General features: G+C 33.2%; 1 protein-coding gene across 2 annotated transcripts in view; it reads right to left on the reverse strand.

The window, feature by feature from the left end:
- Positions 1-19,378, reverse strand: part of MAP4K5 (mitogen-activated protein kinase kinase kinase kinase 5) — a 176,488-nt gene that overhangs the window by 24,282 nt on the left and 132,828 nt on the right. For both annotated transcript variants that reach the window (XM_020991307.2, XM_078150348.1), the window contains 9 exons: positions 19,165-19,232; positions 14,221-14,263; positions 12,518-12,662; positions 12,064-12,161; positions 11,851-11,892; positions 10,517-10,601; positions 9,307-9,386; positions 7,010-7,070; positions 1,537-1,651 (listed from right to left, as the gene is read on the reverse strand). In XM_020991307.2, coding sequence (XP_020846966.1) covers positions 1,537-1,651; positions 7,010-7,070; positions 9,307-9,386; positions 10,517-10,601; positions 11,851-11,892; positions 12,064-12,161; positions 12,518-12,662; positions 14,221-14,263; positions 19,165-19,232 — 737 coding nt within the window. The remainder of the gene's footprint in view (positions 1-1,536; positions 1,652-7,009; positions 7,071-9,306; positions 9,387-10,516; positions 10,602-11,850; positions 11,893-12,063; positions 12,162-12,517; positions 12,663-14,220; positions 14,264-19,164; positions 19,233-19,378) is intronic.

A 19,378-nucleotide genomic window follows, 5' to 3' on the forward strand; every position in this document is an offset into this window, starting at 1 on the left:
CATCTCCTTCTCCAGCTTATTTTGCACATGACAAACTGAGGCAAACAGGGTTAAGTGACTTCCCAGGGCACACAGCAAGTAGGTGTTTGAGACTAGATCTGAACTCAGGAAGATGAGTCTTTCTGACTATCTAGTGCACCACCTACCTGCCCCTAATAAGCATTCCTTGTGTTTTGCTACCACAGAGAATGTTAGTATGAGTATCTTATATACTAGCCTTTGTTTTTATCTTTGATTTCTCTGAGGTATATGCCCAGTAGTATAACTGCTGGGTCAAAGTCATTTTTCTTAAGTACTGTATTCCAAATTGAGAACTCAAATGGCTAAACCAATTCACAGCTCCAACAGAATATGAATATGTTGGTCTTTTAAAACTCTTCCAACATTGATTGTTCCATCATGGTTTGGCCCATCTTTGCCAATTTTTTTTGTGTGAGGTGAAACTTCATTTGCTTTCATTTTAATTTATCCAGTAGTGATTTTGGAGTATGTTTTCAAATGGTCATGCAATCCTTTTGAAAACATCATATCTTTAACCACTCAGCTACTGGGGAATGGCTCTAGCTCTACCTATTACATATGTATCAATATCAGCCTTTTATCAGTAATATGTGGTGCAAACATTTTCTCACTCTACCATTCTTCTTCTAATTCTACCTATATTGCTTTCATTCCTGCAAAAGCTTTTTATTTTTATAACTTGTCTATTTTATCTTTTATGATTACCTCTATCCCTTAGCTTAAGAATTCTTCATAAGAAACAAAAATAAAAACATTCTTTGTCTACCCATAGCTGTGAAAAGTATCTGATCTCATTTTTCTCTTCTAATATTTTCATAACTTTTGGACACAGGTCACATATTCATTTTTAGCTTATTTTGGCATATGGTGCCAAATATCAGTCTAATTTCTACAAAATTTATTTTTAATTTTCCCAATAATTCTTGTTCAAAAGATAAGTTCAGTAATTTATATTTTTTGCATTTATCAAATGCTGGAATGCCATACAACTGCTTCTGCTTTTTGCTTATCCAAGCTGTTCCAATGATCTAATTTTTCTTTTTTAACCAGTAGCAAATAGTTTTGAAGATTACTGCTTCATAGTATGACTTAAGGTCTGATACATCTCTTCTATGTTCCCTTTCAGTCATTATTTCCCTAAAGACTCTAGATTTTTTAGTCGCTGAAATAAATTTTCTTAACTGTTTTATTTAGTTCTAGAAACTAAATGAATTTGGCAATATGCTCTGAAATTCAAGTGGTACTGCACTAAATACATAAATTAATTTAGGTACCATCATCACTTTAAGTATACTAGCACAGATGTACCAGTCACAGTAAATACTTCCCTCCTTAAGAATGGCTGTAATAATGATTACATAAATCTTTATTGTGTGGTGGCAGGCTAACTCTCAGGTATATTACGCATTTTGTAGTTATTTTCAAAGGAATTCCTCTTATCATTTCTTCCTGATTTACAAATGAGTGCATTTAAAAATATGATTATTTCTCAAAATAAAAGTTCATATTTTGTACCTTGGCAATATCCGATCTGGAAATCTGTGAGTTTGAATATGGGCCGCTAATCCTGGTTTTTTGGCTTGTTCAAACAAGGCTATTAGATTATGGGAATAGAGTTGAAAAGTTTTTCCTACAAAAGAGAAACATGTTATTTTTGTTATAGACATTCACAGCAGATTAATGCAATTTTCAAGTAAAAGTGTAAATATTTACCTTCTAAAAATGAAGAGTCCAGAAATGTTCAAAAAGCCAAACCCAAAAACAAGAAATTTTTAAAAAGTTAAAACTATTCTGAGAGAATTTAAAACAGTAGCCAAAATTATGTTTCATAATAAAAAATTAAGCATTTCTTGGTAGTACATAACCATAGTGGATTTTGCTTTTAAATTCTGACTTTAAAGAAAATTAATTATTCACAGAAGCATACACAGAAACATACAATCATTTATACCAACTGGGGATATAGCAAAAATTTAAAAAGTACAATATAGACTAATAAAAGCACCTTATAATGGCATTACAAAGCAAGCCAAAACATTCTTTTCATTGTGACATACATATGGTCCTCACCCTGCCATAATATGGAAAAACTAATAAAATGTGTTTTCCTTGCTTACTGCCACATATATTATGATAGTTATGTTGTAGGTATTAGGTAGAAATTTAAATTAACTTAGTGGATTAAACCTAAATGAAAATAGGCTAAAATCAGCACAGTACAAAATCAAAATTATATCTAAAAAATATCTTTTTAAAAAATCACACTACCAGTACTTGGCAGTTACACTATAATTTTAATGCCATCAGATATAGTTTTGAATAACAATTATCAGCATCATCCAAATGTAACATTGGTTCATAAAAACTTAAGAATATTTAAAACAGATGTTGCCATATCAAATGCTCAAATTTCTTTCAGCTAAACGGACTGAAAAGCTTTTAAAGTGTAGAGACCTGACCAAGGATATTAAAATAATGTGGGAGCAGGATGAGGTAAATAGCATCCACGTTGTATTATCTACTTTTGGAGTTGTACTGAGGATACTTTCATTGAGCCTACAGAAGATGAGCTTACATTTTAATACTTTTATTTAATTACAAAAAGCAATAAAGAATTAAAAAAAAGAACAGAATGTGAAACATAAGAAAGACAACTGATCTGGAGAACAGATCAAGAAGAGAAAACATAAGAATAATCTGACTACCTGAAAGCTATGATCAAAAAAAAGAATCTTGATACAATGATACAAGAAACAATTAAAGAAAATTGTCCTTCTGAAGCATTAGAACAAGAGGATAAAGTAGAAATAGAAAAAATCCACCGATCACCTCCTGAAAGAGATCCTACAAAGTAAACCTATAGGAACATAATAGTTAAACTGCGAAACTCCCAGGTCAAGGAGAAAATATTACAAGCAACAAGGAAAAAAACAACCTAAATATGGCAGTGCCACAATTAGAATCATACAAGACATAGCGGCAGCAACACTAAAAGACTGTAGATCTTAGAACACGATATATAGATAGATAGATAGATAGATAGATAGAGATATATACAGATTATATATAGATCTATCTCTATCTCTATCTATATCTATAAATATATATAGATATATATAGATATATAGATAGATATAGAGATAGAGATATATACAGATTATATATAGATCTATCTCTATCTCTATCTCTATCTATATCTATATCTATATATATATATATCAAAGAGCAAAAGAACAGGGGTTGGGGCCGAAAATATCATACCCAGCAAAGTTAAACATAATCTTGAATGAAAAACATGGACATTTAATGAATTGCCAGACTTTCCGGATTTTGTTTAAAAAACAAAACAAAACAAAACAAAACCTAAACTTAATAGAAGATTTGTTATATATGACCCAAGCGAAATATAAGGTACATAACATATTAAAGAATAAATACAAGGGACTCAATAAGGACAGACTGTTTACTCTTTATATGAGGAAATGTAAAATGTACGTCTAAAATTGTTATTAGTAAGTGGGTAGTTCAAAAGAAAGAATGGGATAGACCTAAATGTGATATGATTCCAAAAAGTAAAACCATTTAGGAAAAGGTAAAAAAGAGAAATTATACAAATGAGGTGCAAGAGGAAGAACTGACAAAGAGGAATTAGATGGGGGAGGAGGGCTGGTAGTTCTGGAAGCCTATTTTCATCAGGAATGGGTTTAAGAGAGAATAATACACACACACACACACACACACACACACAGATATACATATATACACACACACAAATTCAGAAAGAAATAAAAGGCTAAGGGGATAGGGATGGGGAGAGGATAAAGAAGGGATTTTTAGAGGGGAGGGTGAGGGAATAGGATAAGGGGGAGTAATAGAAGAGTGTTTAGATTAAAGGAATGGAAGAATAAGGGAGGGATCCTTGGGGGGATCCCCCAAGATGGGGTAGGTTAAGTAACAGAGATCAAAGTAGCAGGTGGAAATAAAGTAGAAGAGTCAGGAGGAATGAATAAGAGATATCCACAAACAAAATAAAAATCAGAATTAGAATTTATTAGGGGGAAAAAAGCAGGGGTGGTAATCATGATCTTAAACAAAATTAAAGCTAAAATAGATTTAATCAAAAGAGTAAAATAGGGAAACTGCACTATATGCCAGCCATATTAATAACTATTGTTTTAGACTTTTAAAATAACAAGACAGTATAAAGTGGGAATATCACTGTGGAGTACGAAATGATAAGTTGGTGAACTTAGAAAAATATGGAAAGACTTGAACTTATGAAGGAAGAGCTTATCCACCCTCAAAGAAACAAAGGACAAATTATATATGAATGTATATTTCTACATATGAGTATGATTATAAATATCTAAGCATATATATATGCATATTTTTGTGTGTATATGTATATGTTTGTGCATGTGTGTGTGCGCGCGTGCACGTGTGTGTGTGTGTGTGTGTGTGTATAAATAAATATAACTGTGCTTAATTATAGCTTTCGGGGGGGGCGGTGTGGAGGAAGAGGGGAAAAGAAGAACAAAGTAAAAAAGTGCACAGCAGAGAACAAAAAAAAAATTTATGAAGAAGCAAAGATGTACAGTTCTGAACACAATGCATAGGATTATACAGGCTTTCTTCAAATTGAAATTTATTGCTGTATATTTTGAATCCTCTCTTACATTCTGCTGTGCACATGGCAATGCCTTTTCCTCACCTTTTATTATTTTGTGTTTAAGTTTTAATATCTAAGTTCATAATGTTTCTTTTTCTTTTCATCCTTTAGGACCCGGCTTAAATGTCACCTCATCCAAGAACCTTTTCCTGCCTCCTCAACAAGATATTATCTTTCCTTCTATATTCTTATATAAATGTGCAGGTTGGTATATTTGTGTATTGCTGTCTCCTTACCCCAAATCCCACCATATTGTAAGCTCCATAACAGAAGAGATCATATCTTAATTATATTTATATCTTTTTTGATGTCCTGCAGTTTCTTGTTCATGGTAGGCAATTAAATGCCTTTAAAAAAAATTAATGAATACATAAAATTTATTAAGTACCTATTATGTTCAAGACATTGTGCTAGGTAACCAGGATACAAGGATGAAAAACAAATGAAGTAGCAATGTTCTTATTAAATAAAAATTAAAATTACTAGAACTAGAGAGTGAAAATGTAATGCAAGCTAGTTAGGTCCCTTTACTCAGAGGAGGGGGGGACATTCAGAAAGAGAAAGCTAGAATAACTGATGAATATCCAAAGAAATTCTACAAATTTGGCCTTGTCTGACCTACTTTAGTAGGTTGCATTTGTAAGAAGTTTCAGTTTCCTTTGTTTAACTCAGTTAAAAACTGTAAGGGCTATGAGACCTGTGAATCATCCAGCAGTCACACAACCGGGTGCTGGATGACACACTGTGGAGTTGCATGCACAATTTCACCTTCCTGACAAAGATAGGACACCCAGTGCTTGGCAATGAAGCAATGTATAAATCTTCTTGAGCACATACATATGAGTATGTCCATGATGGTTTGCATAGCAATTCAATAAACCATGTAGAGAAATAAGCTTAATTTATAAGGCTTTCTCTATGTTCCTTGAAGTCCTCAAGTTGACTAGCACAGAGTGTATCTTATTCACACAACTTTTTTTTCTCTTTAAATATCTCCCCCCAGACTAAAAATATTTTCAAAGTATTTTGCATTGTTCAGAATATATGCTCAGATATCTCCAACCTACCTCATTTGGCACACATCTGGCAAAAACTCAACGCCAGAAAACTAGTAATTTGCTAACTCGACTCTTATTCTAAATAACTAACATTAAAGGTATAGGAAAATTTTTCTGTTACCATTTTTCTGAGGCTATTTTAGCAACATAATACATTAATGCAATGCTTCTATATCTTATTTTATTGTAGGATTGTTGAGATAATGTGGTGCAGAATAAAGGGCACCAGAGTAGTCCAAATTCTCCCATTAACTAGCTGTGGAACCTTCAAAAAGTAATTTTACCTCTCTTGAACCTTAATTTCCTCAACTGTCAAATAGAGATAACAATATTTGCACTATTTATCTTCCAGGTTTGTTGTAAACCTTAAAAGTACTATAGAAATGTGATGACCCAACATTACTGCTACAGGTAATGGCAAAGAAATGAATACTACAGGTCAAGGGAAGCAATTTTATGTGTTAATTTTATGTATTAATTCAGAAGGAAAAATTCAGAATTAAAAAATTTACACACTAACTTCAGTTGAAGCATATTCTTTCTGTGAAGAAAGGGTTTCATAAACAAATAAAGAACACAAGCATATTTGTAAGGAAAAACATTAAATCTCAGAGAAATATCTGAATTCAAGTATGTTCCTGCATTCCAGAAATTATTTATACAAAATTCAAATGCTAATTCAATAATTTGTTCTATAATACAGGTCCCTGAAAAATCCCTACCAGGCAATACAATCAATTTAAGTTACTGTATATAAGTAATAATGTACCATTACATTTATAAAAAAATTCATTGAAATTCAGACTTTTCACTAATGTAAACTGATGTTCCCACTAATAAAGTAGAAATGAATGAGGTTGAATTGTGTTGGTATTTATACTTGGATGTATAAATAGATGAAAAGGTACACATACTACTGGAAATCTAGGGGCAATATAAACCCTAAGGGCCATGAAGCAAGCATCTTATTAGACTTGTTTATTATAGAGAACCTAGAGATGGTAATTAGCAAAGTAGAAAAGGTAACACTGATTTTTGGATGGTACATAAGAAATTAACTTAAATCATTCAAAGTAGAAAAAAGGATGAGAGCTCTAAAATCCTATCATTTTTACTTGGCAGAGCAAATCTGCATGTTACAAAGCTATTTTACTAAGTTATATATCCAAAATGGCATTTAGTTTTAAAGTAGTACAGATAAAATTAGCTGAATATGTACCATGCTTATTTTTTTACATATATTAGGCTACAGTATACATACCTGATAATGACATTAATGTATTATTAATAACATACAGCCAGGTACACTTCCGTGGAAATAACTATAGAAAAAAAATCATTATTTTAATATAATATGAAAATACACAAGTATTTTTAATTCTCCTATTCCCATTCTGTATATCTTAAAATATGGCTAGGATACTTTCTTTCCTCCCTGACCTTTTTCTTTAAAACAAAACAAAACAAAACAAAACAAAACCACCTTTCAAAGAAAACATGGCAAAGAAACTAAGAAAAATCATCTTGAGGGTATTTGAGAATGAAAATAGGAGGGCAACAATGGAAAAGATCTGCAAAGATTTTTCAGAATAAAAAACTCTTTTTATTGTAAAAGACAGTGAATAGCCATATGATTCTAGTGGAAGTCAGAAATGTCACTAAAGAATAGAAAAAGACGGGAAAAAGAGCTGGGTTACACCAAGAGTACAAAGACAAGAGCTGTGCTGGGAGGCAACACAATTTTGAGGGCACTGAGAAATTCTCACAGGTATTTGAATGACATGTAGAAAAAAAAAACTTTATTAATACCAATCAAAGTTAGCCAAGAGAACATCAATAACTCCAGAAATATATACTTACTCTACCATTTATATAGAATATTAAAAACTAATCTACCCTTACATAGCAGGCATACTCAATATACTATCAGAACAGAAAAGGCAAGCTTTCACAAGAGATACTATACAGGAGAATACATTTTTACCATCAAATAACTGACAAAGGTATAAGGAACACAACTACGGTGCTTACTGTGTGTTGACTGTAAAAATGAATAAATGAAACACACAATTCCATGTAATAGAGCAAACTGTTGCCTTGAAATCTGTTCTCTTCCAACAAACATACTGAAATTACTTTAAAAAATGAAAGTGGGGGTGGCTAGGCAGCGCAGTGGATAGAGCTCTGGCCTTGGAGTCGGGATCTGAGTTCAAATTCGACTTTGGACAAGTCACTCGTGATGGGAACCAAATGACATTTAAGGTCTTTCCTAGCTCTAAATCTATTATCTTATGAAAACCAGGGCTCAACCAAAGGGCAACAGATAGGTTCATGGTGGGTGTGAACAGATTCTAACATATAACAAATACAGAAACATAAAAAATAACTGGAGTAAAGGATATCAACAAAGAAATGTATGGGAAAAAAAAAGATGGGTTGGTTACATGACTAGAGAGGAATAACTAAGGGATAGCCCATGACCACAGGCATTCTAGCCATGTAAAGAGAAAGTAAGGAAGGTTCCCACCATGTTGGATGGACCACCTTGTGGTTAAATGGAAGGGTTCAAAATGAGGAGGATGATCATTTCACTGAATTCATACCTAGACCACAGTTAGAAGAGAATGAAGTTCACTTCGAGGCATCACATCTGAAACTGATGATGAAATCTCAGGCCCAGACCAAAAAAATATGGGTCCAGGGAAATGCAGCAAAGAGGGTGAGGGAACTGGCAATCATATCATATAAAGATTATTAAAGGAACTGGGGATGCCTAGCATGAAGAAGAGAAAATTTAGGCAAAAATAGAAAGCTTTCTTTCAAGTATGTGAAAGGCTCTTAGGTAGAAAAAGGATCTGGCTTACTTGGCTTTTGCTTCTGAGTTCAGAACCAGGAAGAAAGTTTAAAAGAGGTACAATAAGTGTGATATGAGGGGGAAAAAACAAAAACAATTTTCTAACAGAACGACCCATAAGTGACATAGAAGGCAGTGAATTTTCAATCACTGGAAATGTTCAGGTGGAGGCTGGATGACCATTTGTTCGGAATACCATAGAGAAGATTCTTTTTAAAATATGTTAGACTAAATGATACCAAAGGCCCCTTCCAACAGATTCTATTAGTTTATGTACTTCAGAGTACTATATAATTATCTGTCATTATTACTAATAATTTATAATGTTAATATATTAATATCAGATGAGAGAACCAGCCTTGGTGTCAGGAAGATCTGGGTTCAAGACCTACCTCTGATATATATTGACTGTGAGGTCCTAGGCAGGTCATTTAACTTCTCAGGGACCTAGACAACTCTTTAAAACTTTAAATCTCTGGTCTGAAATGTTAAGAGAGAATTTCCTAACTGATAGCTTTTTACACCAATAAAATCACAGGTCTGGATTCAAAAATAAAAAACCTTTATTTTATGATGAATAATAAAATAAGAAGATGTTTTTAAGAATTAAACCAAGGATATTAAGTCTAGGGCTTCAATAAAACACAATCATCTGATTTTTCCAGTTAACAAAATGGAATTCTAACTTGAAAATTCTTAATTACCTGTTCCATTGTTGCTTCATGTAGTTCATTTAGATTCAATGTGTAAATACCATCCTCAGTTCCAAAAATAATGTACTGATCTAAATGGAAGAGATGAAAGTTTTTGTAAATGAATTCCATCTAATTAATGTTAAGAAACTGCTCCTTATAGAAAACAGCTATTTTAGTTACTTATTATAGTCCAATTATAGATTATATAGCAAAAGATCATCTGAAAAAATAAGGTCAATGTAAAAATTTTATACCATCTCACTCTTCTCAACCCTATTGTAACAACTATTTCATTTTTCCAAATGTAGCTACAACAAATAGCTCTACCCAACAAGGTAAGCACTTACATAAAGAAACTTTTATTTGTTCTGCCCACTAAGAAGTTACAGATGTCATTAGATTAAGGTTGAGAAATTTCTTAAAATGTGACTAAATGCTATGAGTAAATGCCTCTTGGACAAGCTCCAATCTTGTGATTGAGACTTCTATGTTTCCTCTCTTTCATTAATCAACTGGCATGTCATTAAAAATGTTCATATTTGTAATATTTTCCTTTTTACATCACTTTCATTTCCAAATATGTCCCCCTCCCCCCTTTCCTACTCTGAACCTTGGGCAAAAAATAATTTTAAAAAAGAAGTTCAGTAAAACTAATCAACACATCAACTGAGTCGAAGAGTTTAGGCACATCCATAGTTTCCCACCTCTATAAAGAATGGAGAAAAATAGATTTGCCCATTTCTTTTCTTAGGGTTCTGCTTGTTCATTATAAAATGTATGTATATATCATGTGCATATGCATTGAAGAGTTTCATTTTTCATTGGCAGTGCTGTAAACATTGTGTGATGTTTTCCTGGTTGTGCCTATTTCACTCTGCATTGGTTCACATAGGGTTCACACAAGTCTTCCTATGCTTCTCTCAATTCTTTATAATTCTTTGCATTGTATAGAATAGTAATAGTCCATTATATTTATGTACACAATTTGTTCAGGTATTCTAAAATCAATGAGGATCCATGTTATCTCTAGTTAGTTGCTTCCAATAAGTGCTACTATGAACGTTTTAGTATATGTGGGATCTTCTTTCTTTTTCTGACACTAGGTCCTATTTTTAAGGTGATCAGGGAAACTCAGAAAACTTAAATCACTAGATTCTTAATTCTACTGTGCTTGGAATTGTATTATGAATTTATAATAAAAAAAATCCTGAAATTTTACCTTTTGTATCAGGATGTATCCAGGATGTTGCACAATTTATCTTCAAAGGGCAACCATCAAAAACCTTTGAAAAACACGCTCCCATCTTTTAAAAAATAAATTAAAATGATTATTTACTTCAATATAGTCATCTCTTATCTTCTTAAAAATAGCCCTGTTATAACTTGGGATCTTCAATCAAAGAAGCCTCTTCTTCCTCCCCCAACCCCATGTTCTACCTTTTGGGCATCAAGATGCCACTTAACTATGACTGTGACATATACTATATTATTGCTTTCCCAAATTTTTATGGATTCCTAATTTATCTTCAATGTGAAAATATAAGCTATTTTATTGCAGGCTGTATTTATATAGTGATTATATTTACTGTGAAACCCCCTTATAAGGTTGACATCACAGGAGAGGACTAACATATTTGTTTTGTATCAGACAAAATATAAAGGTACTCCCTGACAATGTGCAAAAGTTCTGTTCACACAAATAGGTGGATTGCATCATTCCAAGGGCAAATTCTTTGTGGACTACAAAGTGAGACCTGTGGTCAAAACTGCTATTGGCAAGGTAAAAAACATCAGGCAGTTGCACCTCATTCTTACTAATGGCTAGATAGTAGGTTTATGATCAAATACACAAGAATTTCTTCCTTACCACATATCAGTCCCATAGGCACAATGGTAGTTACACTGCCAGACTACAGTCTATCTGAGCCAAAAGGAAGTAGAATACTACTAGTATTACTTTAGTTAACATCTTTTGTGATTAAAAAGGTAATCTATGAACTTAATTTCCATAATTTCTATGAAAATGTATTTTAAGTTTCAAAATAATAATTAAAAATAAAATTTCTGGAAAACAATATCTGACACTGGAATTCCCTAGAGTTATTTTTGGAAAATATTAACTTATGGATTATGATAAATAATGTTAATTAATAGCATTTTATATAGTACTTTAAGGTTTGCAAAGTACTTTATGAATATTATCTCATTTGATCTTCACAGAACTCAAAGTAGGTACTATTTATTATCCCCATTTCACAGATGAGGAAACTGAGGTAAATAGAGGTTTTAAGTGACTTGCCCAGAGTCACACAGTTAGTAAGTGTCTGAGGCAGGACTTGAACTCAGGTCTTCCTAACTCCAAATGCTGAATTCTATTCACTATGACATGTAACTACTAAATCCATATTAACATTGCATTATATATAACAGTATTCTATTATCCTACTTTACATTTACACAATAACTTTCTTCCAATCAGATCACTCAAGATTGAATAAATATATACTGTTACCAAACAAAAACATGACAATTTCATATTAAAATACTTCTTACCAATACTTTTGGGGTTGGTGGAAGGCCATTGATGGCTGGTTTCTGTGGGAAAAAATGTTTTAAATACTCTAATATTGCATAACACACAGAAAAACTTTATATATGTATATATTAATTGTTAATCAGATAGGCCTAATTAATAACATTAAATATTCCATTTACACTGCAAATATTATTACTTCTTTCAGATTATCAACGGCATGGAATACCTACAGGAAAGTCTCGCTTGTCCTTTTTTCGTGGTAACTGTGGTGCTTGTCCTAATCCTCCTGCATTTTCACTAATCAGTTTCAAAACACCATCACCATTTCCTAAAAAGAATCATTAGTGTAAAGGAAAATTACTGTATAAACAAGTATACATATTTAATATACACATTCTTCTTTTTCTATAATATTATGAGTAATGGGTAACCCTTGATTTGATTATGTTCTTTGTTACCAGATAAGGAAACTCAAATCTGAAGCCCTCTTCTAACATGTGCCAAGGCCATATTATCACTTTAACAGCAGGCTTAATATATGAAAACATTTTGAACAGAAAATTGTTCCAAAAAAACTAACTCTATGTGGAAAAAAATAGCTGGTTTCTCAACTCTTCTAATATTTATCCATTTCCCAGTATTTGGCTCTGAAAAATTCAGGTCAGCAAACCCTGTTAGTCATACCAAGAGAAGAAGTCTCAATCCCAGGAATACAACTTTGTCTTCTGTGAACTTGTGGAGCTCTGTTCTCTGAACTGGGACAATATTTTATGGTTGATGACTTTTCTTCATCTGGGAAACTGTCCTCAGAATAATAGCTTATCTTTGGCTAAAACAAGAGAAAACAAAATACTACTTAAATACACTTGGATTAAAAAGGTTTTGTTCTATGCCCTCTTCTCCCTCTTCATTTGCTCACTTGGTGATTTCATTAGCTCTTGGGGATTTAAATATCATCTCTAGGCAGAAGACTTCCAGATCTAACATATCCATCCTGAGGCTCTCTCCTAAGCTTCCATCCTCCATCACCAATTGTCTTTTGGACATTTTAAACTAGATGTCCTAGAGATATTTTAAATTTACTATGTAGAAAATGGAACTCATTATCTTTCCCCCTAAACTCTTCCCTCTTCTAAAATCATCTATTTATGTCACCAAGACCTGTCACGCCTTTCCAGTCTTCTACTTGGCATCCTTGACTGCTCATTCTCCCTAACCCCACAGAGATAATAAACTGACAAATCTTACCATTTTGATCTTTATGGTATTTTTCACATATTACCTCTGTACTCAGAGAATGACCACCTTAGTTCACGTCCTTAAAACCTCTTGTTTATATTAATGCAAAATTCTCTTAACTAATTAATAACATTAAATATTCCATTTACATCGCAAATATATTACTTGTTCCTATTTGAGACGCCTACAAGAAATGTAGTTCAAAATGGGTATTAGTAATGTGAGACTTGAGCCCAGAATAAAGACTAAGACTAGATATACAATTCTGTAAGTCATTTTAATAGAGATGATAATGGGCACTGATAAGGTCATCAAAAGTGAGAGAACGCTTTCAATTTCCTCATCTATAAAATGAGGGAGCTGAATTAAAAGATTTCTGAGGTCTCCTCCCACCCTCAACCTTAAAATTATGAGTTTATAATAAGATATGCCATGTAATGATCCAAAGGACTTGGTAACATATTAGATAAGAGAAGTGAGGGAAAGGTAAGAGCCAAAGTTATAAAAGGTTTTGAATTAGGAGCAATGGATTTGGGAAGGAAGAAAATAAACTCAGTTTTGGAAATTGTACATTGGAGTACCACACAGAAAACCAGGTGAATGTCCTATAGAATTTAAAGATACAGTTCTAGATTTTACACCATAAGTCACAGTAGAAGTGCCATAGTCACTCAAGGTTGTAAGCCCACTGATGAAAGGCATGAAAGCTCTGATGTGCTCCATTTCTGACTAGGACTGGTTCACCCCTCCTTAGCCAGTCTGGTGGTCCCCTACTCCTGGGTGGAGTGCTTATTACCACATTGGTGCCAGACTTAGTGCGGTCACCCAATAGGCTTTAGGCCTACTGTAACTCAGATCTCCCAAGATGAAGCAATCCACCAGCCTGCCCCACCTAGTAACAGGGACCATGGGCATCCAGAGCATCAGATCTCACCTACATTCTGCAATATATTTATTATAAATATAAACTTCATCTTTGTTAAGTGACACTGTTGACTCCATCAACTATACTGAGATTTTTCTTACTCCCATGGAATTCATAGAAGATACATATTAAACAGCTTGCATTGCTTCTTTTTTTTAATTAGAAGAAAGCTTCCAGTTGAAGTTCAGTTATTTTTAAACTTCACAATAACTTTGCAACTTACTTTAGGAGGTAGTGGTGGTGGTACTGCATGCTTTAAAGTTGACCTAACACAAGGAGAATAGGATCTTTTAGAAAACATAAATTCAGAGAACATAAAATACTATCTTCTATAAACCATGAAACTATTAGAACTAGTAAATTCTAAGTGGGTATCAAGAAATCTGATTCTCTTTGGAAGGCATATAGGACAAAAAGTACAGCTTACATATACACAAAGAAAAAAATCTTTTGGGACAATGCTGTAAAGTCATCACAATTTAAAATATATTTTATTTTTAAATATATTTAAAACATGATTACAAAGCAATGAGACATTCCAAAGGCTGAAAAGAAAATTGTCTCCGTATCATAGTACTCTCAATATACGATCATTTACGTAATAGTTTATGGTTTACAAAGCAATTTTGTTTTTTTGCTTTTTGGTGAGGCAAGCAGGGTTAAGTGACTTGCCCAGGGTTACACTGCTAGTAAGTGTCAAGTGTCTGAGGTCACATTTGAACTCAGGTCCTCCTGACTCCAAGGCTGGTGTGCTATCCACTGCGCCACCTAGCTGCCCATACCAAGCAATTTTCTCAACAATCATTTGAAGTGTAGAATGTTATCCTTACGTTAAAAGTGAAGAAACTGAAGGATTAGGGGTTAAGTGATCTACCAGTGGTCATACAACTCCTAATATCAGGATTAGAACTTTTGTCTGGGGTTTTATTTTGCCTTTTTTTTTAAAACCAGTTAATTATTCCCCTTATAATTTTAATGGCACTGATTTTCACTGGCTATTCTCCATCCCTAGAATTCTTTGTCTCCCTATCTCCATTTCTTGGCTTTCTCTTCAAGTGCAAGCTAAAATCTTACATTCTACAAAAAGAATTTCCCAGTCCCATTTAACGCTAGTTTATCTTAGATGTTTGCATGTTGTTTTTCACATCAGACTGTGAGCTCTGCGATAGGAAGGCCTGTTTTGCGCCTTTCTCTTTATCTCCAAGACTTATTTTGTGCTTAGGCTTACTGACTTGTTGACTTTATAGATTGAGGCCATGTATACATCTGGAACTTATTGTGGTAAATGGTGTGAAAATGCTGATCTGAACTTGATTTCTGTCCAGTCTTCTCAGCATTTTTTGTCAAACAGTGAGCACCTGGGATCTCTGGGTTTATCAAACACCATGCTATTGTTCTCATTTGCTTCTGTATCTTGTATGTGTTACACTAAATGACATTTTTCCTATTAATCTTGATCTTTTGTGTCTAGCCATGTTGTGCGATGACTAAGACTGTTAAACTGAACCCTTCTCAGCATTATGAGGATCTAAGACATCTCCAGAGGCCTCGGGATGGAAAATGCTGTCCACATCCAAAGAAAGAACTATGGAAGTAGAATCGCTATCACTTATTTTTACCTTCTGTTGAATTTTGTTTCATCTTTCTGATGGTTCCTCATATTGGTTTTAATTTTTACTTACAACTTCACTAATGTGAAAATATGTTTAATGGGTATGTAAATGTAAAGCCTATATCAGATTGTGCACCATCATGGGGGGGGGGCAAGGAAGGGGAAGAACAATTTTCAACTCAAAAGCATATGGAAGTGATTGTTGATAAATCAAAATAAATTAATAAAATTCTAAAAAAAGAGTAGGACATGACTGAAATGACTCAACAAATGCTTTTTTGGTATCTGTTAATATAATGATGTGGTTTTGATTGCTTTTTTATTAACATGTCTACTATGACTTTATCTTAATACTGAATCAACCTTGCATTCCTACTATACATCCCATCTGGTCACAATGCACAAGCTTTTTTACATGTTTCTTAAGTCATTTTACTAATATTTTATTTAAATCTTTGCATTGATATTAAAAATATTGATCATACTTTCTCTGTTTTGTCTCTCCCTGGTGTAGGTATCAAGACATTTGTACCACAGAAGTAACGTGGTTAGATGCCTTTTTTCTATATATGATACTGGAATTACTTGTCCTTTGAAGGTAGGATAGAATGCACTTGTAAATCTAATCCTGGTGTTTCCTCCTCTTTAGGAGTTACTTTATGGCCTGCTTCATTTTTCTGAGACTGAACTACTTAAATCCTCTGCTTCTTGTTCTATTAATCTTGGTATTTTATATTTTTGATAATATACATCTATTTCACTTATATTGGCAGTTGTCTGGACATAAAACTGGACAAAATAGTTTCTAATAATTTCCCTTTTTTCCTTGTTTGTTAAGAATTTCTCTTTTTTCATTTTTGATATTGGCAATTTTGTCTTCCTAAAATGGCTTCTCTTTTATTAGTTAGAAAAAAGCTTCTAACTTAAATTTCTACTTTGATGTTTAGTTGACCTTTTAAAATCTGTTGGTTTTCTAGATTTTTAAAAAGTTTGTATCCCTAATTCATTGCTGTTCTTTTGAAGAAACAAAATGAAACAAAACAAGAGATACAGATTTTCCTCTCAGGACTTTTTGGCTGCATCCCAAAAGTTATGGCATATTATATCACTTCCTCTTATTTCTTTTTGATGAAATAATGTTTCCAAGATTTAATCTTTGACCTACCAATTGCTTAGGATTAAGTTATTCAATCTCCAATTAAATGGACTTTTAAAATGACCTTTATGGAATATAATTTTTATTGCACTGTGAATTAAAGGATATATTTATTATGTTTGTGTATTTCCACATAAATATGTGAGGTTTTTGTGCCCTTAACATTGGCAATTTTTGTAAAGTTGCCACATACAGATCAGAAATACATATATTCTTCTTGTGATCCCTTTCAGTAAACTGACAGTATATTGTAACTTTTCTAAAATTCTTCTCAGGCCCTTATTTTCTTTCTTATTTATCTTTTTGGTTAGATTTGTCTAGAACTGAAAGGAGTACACCAAAATCTCCAAACTATTATAGGTTTACTATTTCTGCAAATCAACAAATTTTTTCCTTAAGTATTTAGAAGTTTGTCATTCAATACCCACACCAAATACTGAAATTTATTATCTATGGTGCTTTAGGCACACAGTAATGAAGTTTCCCCGTGTTATCTCTTTTAATCATGTCCATTTTTACTTCTGTCTTGTCAGAAGATCATGAATATTATCCCTGCTGTTTTGAATTCACCTTAGGTATAACAGATTTTTCTCCTGTCTTTTATTTAAAGTCTTTCTGAGTCTTTTAGCTTCATGTGTATCCTACTGGATGCTGGGAAGAGTAAAGGGAAGGGAATAAGCAAGCCATTTACACAGTGCTTTCTATGTGCCAGGTACTGTGCTAAGCATTTTAAAAAAACAAGTATCATCTCGTTTGATCCCCATAACAACCTTGTGAAGCAGGTGCTGTTATTATCCCCATTTTACAGTAAGGAAACTGAGTCAAACAAAGGTTAAGTGACTTTGCCCAGAGTCGCATACCTGGTCAGTGTCCAAGGCAAGATTTGAAGTCAGGTCTTTCTTACACTAGGCCCAGTGTTCTAAACAGTGAGCCAGTCATTCCCTGGATTCTGCTTTATTATACATTCTGCCATCCTTTCCTGTTTGATGGGTGAAGCCCGCCACATTCATGTTATGGTTATAACTACTGAGTATTTCCCTATCTCCTATCTGCTTATACTTTTTTTCTTTTTGTACTCATTTGTGTACAATAAAGAAAGTGGCAAAAGAAAAGGAAAAGTTCAACATTCATTGTTTATATTTCGTGGAATCTGTTCTGATATGGTCCTTCTTTTCTCCTCCCCTTGTCTAGTTCCTGATGACAGGTTCTCATCTTTTCTTCTTTTCCTTTTATTTCCCTCCTCATCATCCATTCTCCAGACTTGGAATTTGTTTCACTTACAATTATCTAACTTGAATTTACCCTCCTTCTTAACTCCCAATTCATCCTCACTTCCCTGTTCCCACCTGTTGTTTAGTTTTATTCATTTTTACACTAAATTCTTTGTATATGCTTATCTTCAGCTTTCCTTTCTCTGGTTCTGATTAAAGTGATCTTCATGTATGTAGTTTGCTTAACCTATGTCTTCCTCTATAGATCAGGCCTGCAAAACCTGTGGCCCACCAAAGGATTTCCTCTACATACAAAAGGTGTTTTCCTCCACATTTTTCGTGGGCCACCCGAAATCTGTATGTAGCCTATGGGCTGCAGGTTGTGCAGAACTGCTCTATGTTGTATAGTCTTCTCTTGTACTTTGATTATAATAATCAATTCAAACCCCCCTACCAATTTTTTTCTTCTCTAGCATATTCCTTTTTCCCTTCTTTTTTCTTCTTATTAAAATATAATAAAATTATTTCCATGCCTCTTGCAGAAATTTAAAGTTCTGAGGTGACACATTACTTTTCTCCCTATTCTAATGTAAATACTTCAACTTCTTTACCACATAACACTGTAACACTACCATAATTAATTGAAATGTTAATGACATATTAACTTATTGTTAGTAAACTGAAAATACTAACCCACCTACTATATTAGACAGAAGCTATTTTTCAAAAATAAAATAAAAACATATATATGTATAAACATATATCTAACTATGAAGGGGCAGCTAGGTGGCACAATGGATAGAGTACCAGGCTTGAAGGCAGGAAGATTCATCTTCCTGAGTTCAAATCCAGTCTCAGACACTTACCAACTTAACCCGGTTTGCCTTAGTTTCCTCACTTGTAAAATGAGCTGTAGAAGGAAATGGCAAACCACTCCAGCACCTCTGACCCCTAAGTCGGGTCATGAAGAGTTGGACATGACTGAACAACAACACATAATTATGATAAGAAAACATAACCTTATACTACTATTCAATCTGCAATGTTATTGAGGCATAATTAGATATTAAGTACTTTCTCACTTGAAAGTATATAGATGAACAACACCTAAGAAGGTTTGTAAAAGGTACCTTTTCTCAAGTGCTCACTTATACAGAAAAAAATTATCTATCATTATTAAGTCATTACCTGCTGGTGTTTGCACTATCTACAAAAGGATTCCACTGTAATGAAAAGTCTGTGTCACCTGATATTACCTAAGGAAATAAGAAAATATAATTTAATGTCATACACTTAATATAAGATGAATTACTGCTTGATTCAGGAGAAACAATATTTCCATTCATTCAATCAATCCATCAACATATATTTATTGAATATCTATTAAAAATGAAATAATCTT

The sequence above is a fragment of the Phascolarctos cinereus genome, unplaced genomic scaffold, assembly GCF_003287225.1.
Source record: "Phascolarctos cinereus isolate Bilbo 61053 unplaced genomic scaffold, phaCin_HiC Scaffold_2;HRSCAF=192, whole genome shotgun sequence".
Lineage (NCBI taxonomy): Eukaryota > Metazoa > Chordata > Mammalia > Diprotodontia > Phascolarctidae > Phascolarctos > Phascolarctos cinereus.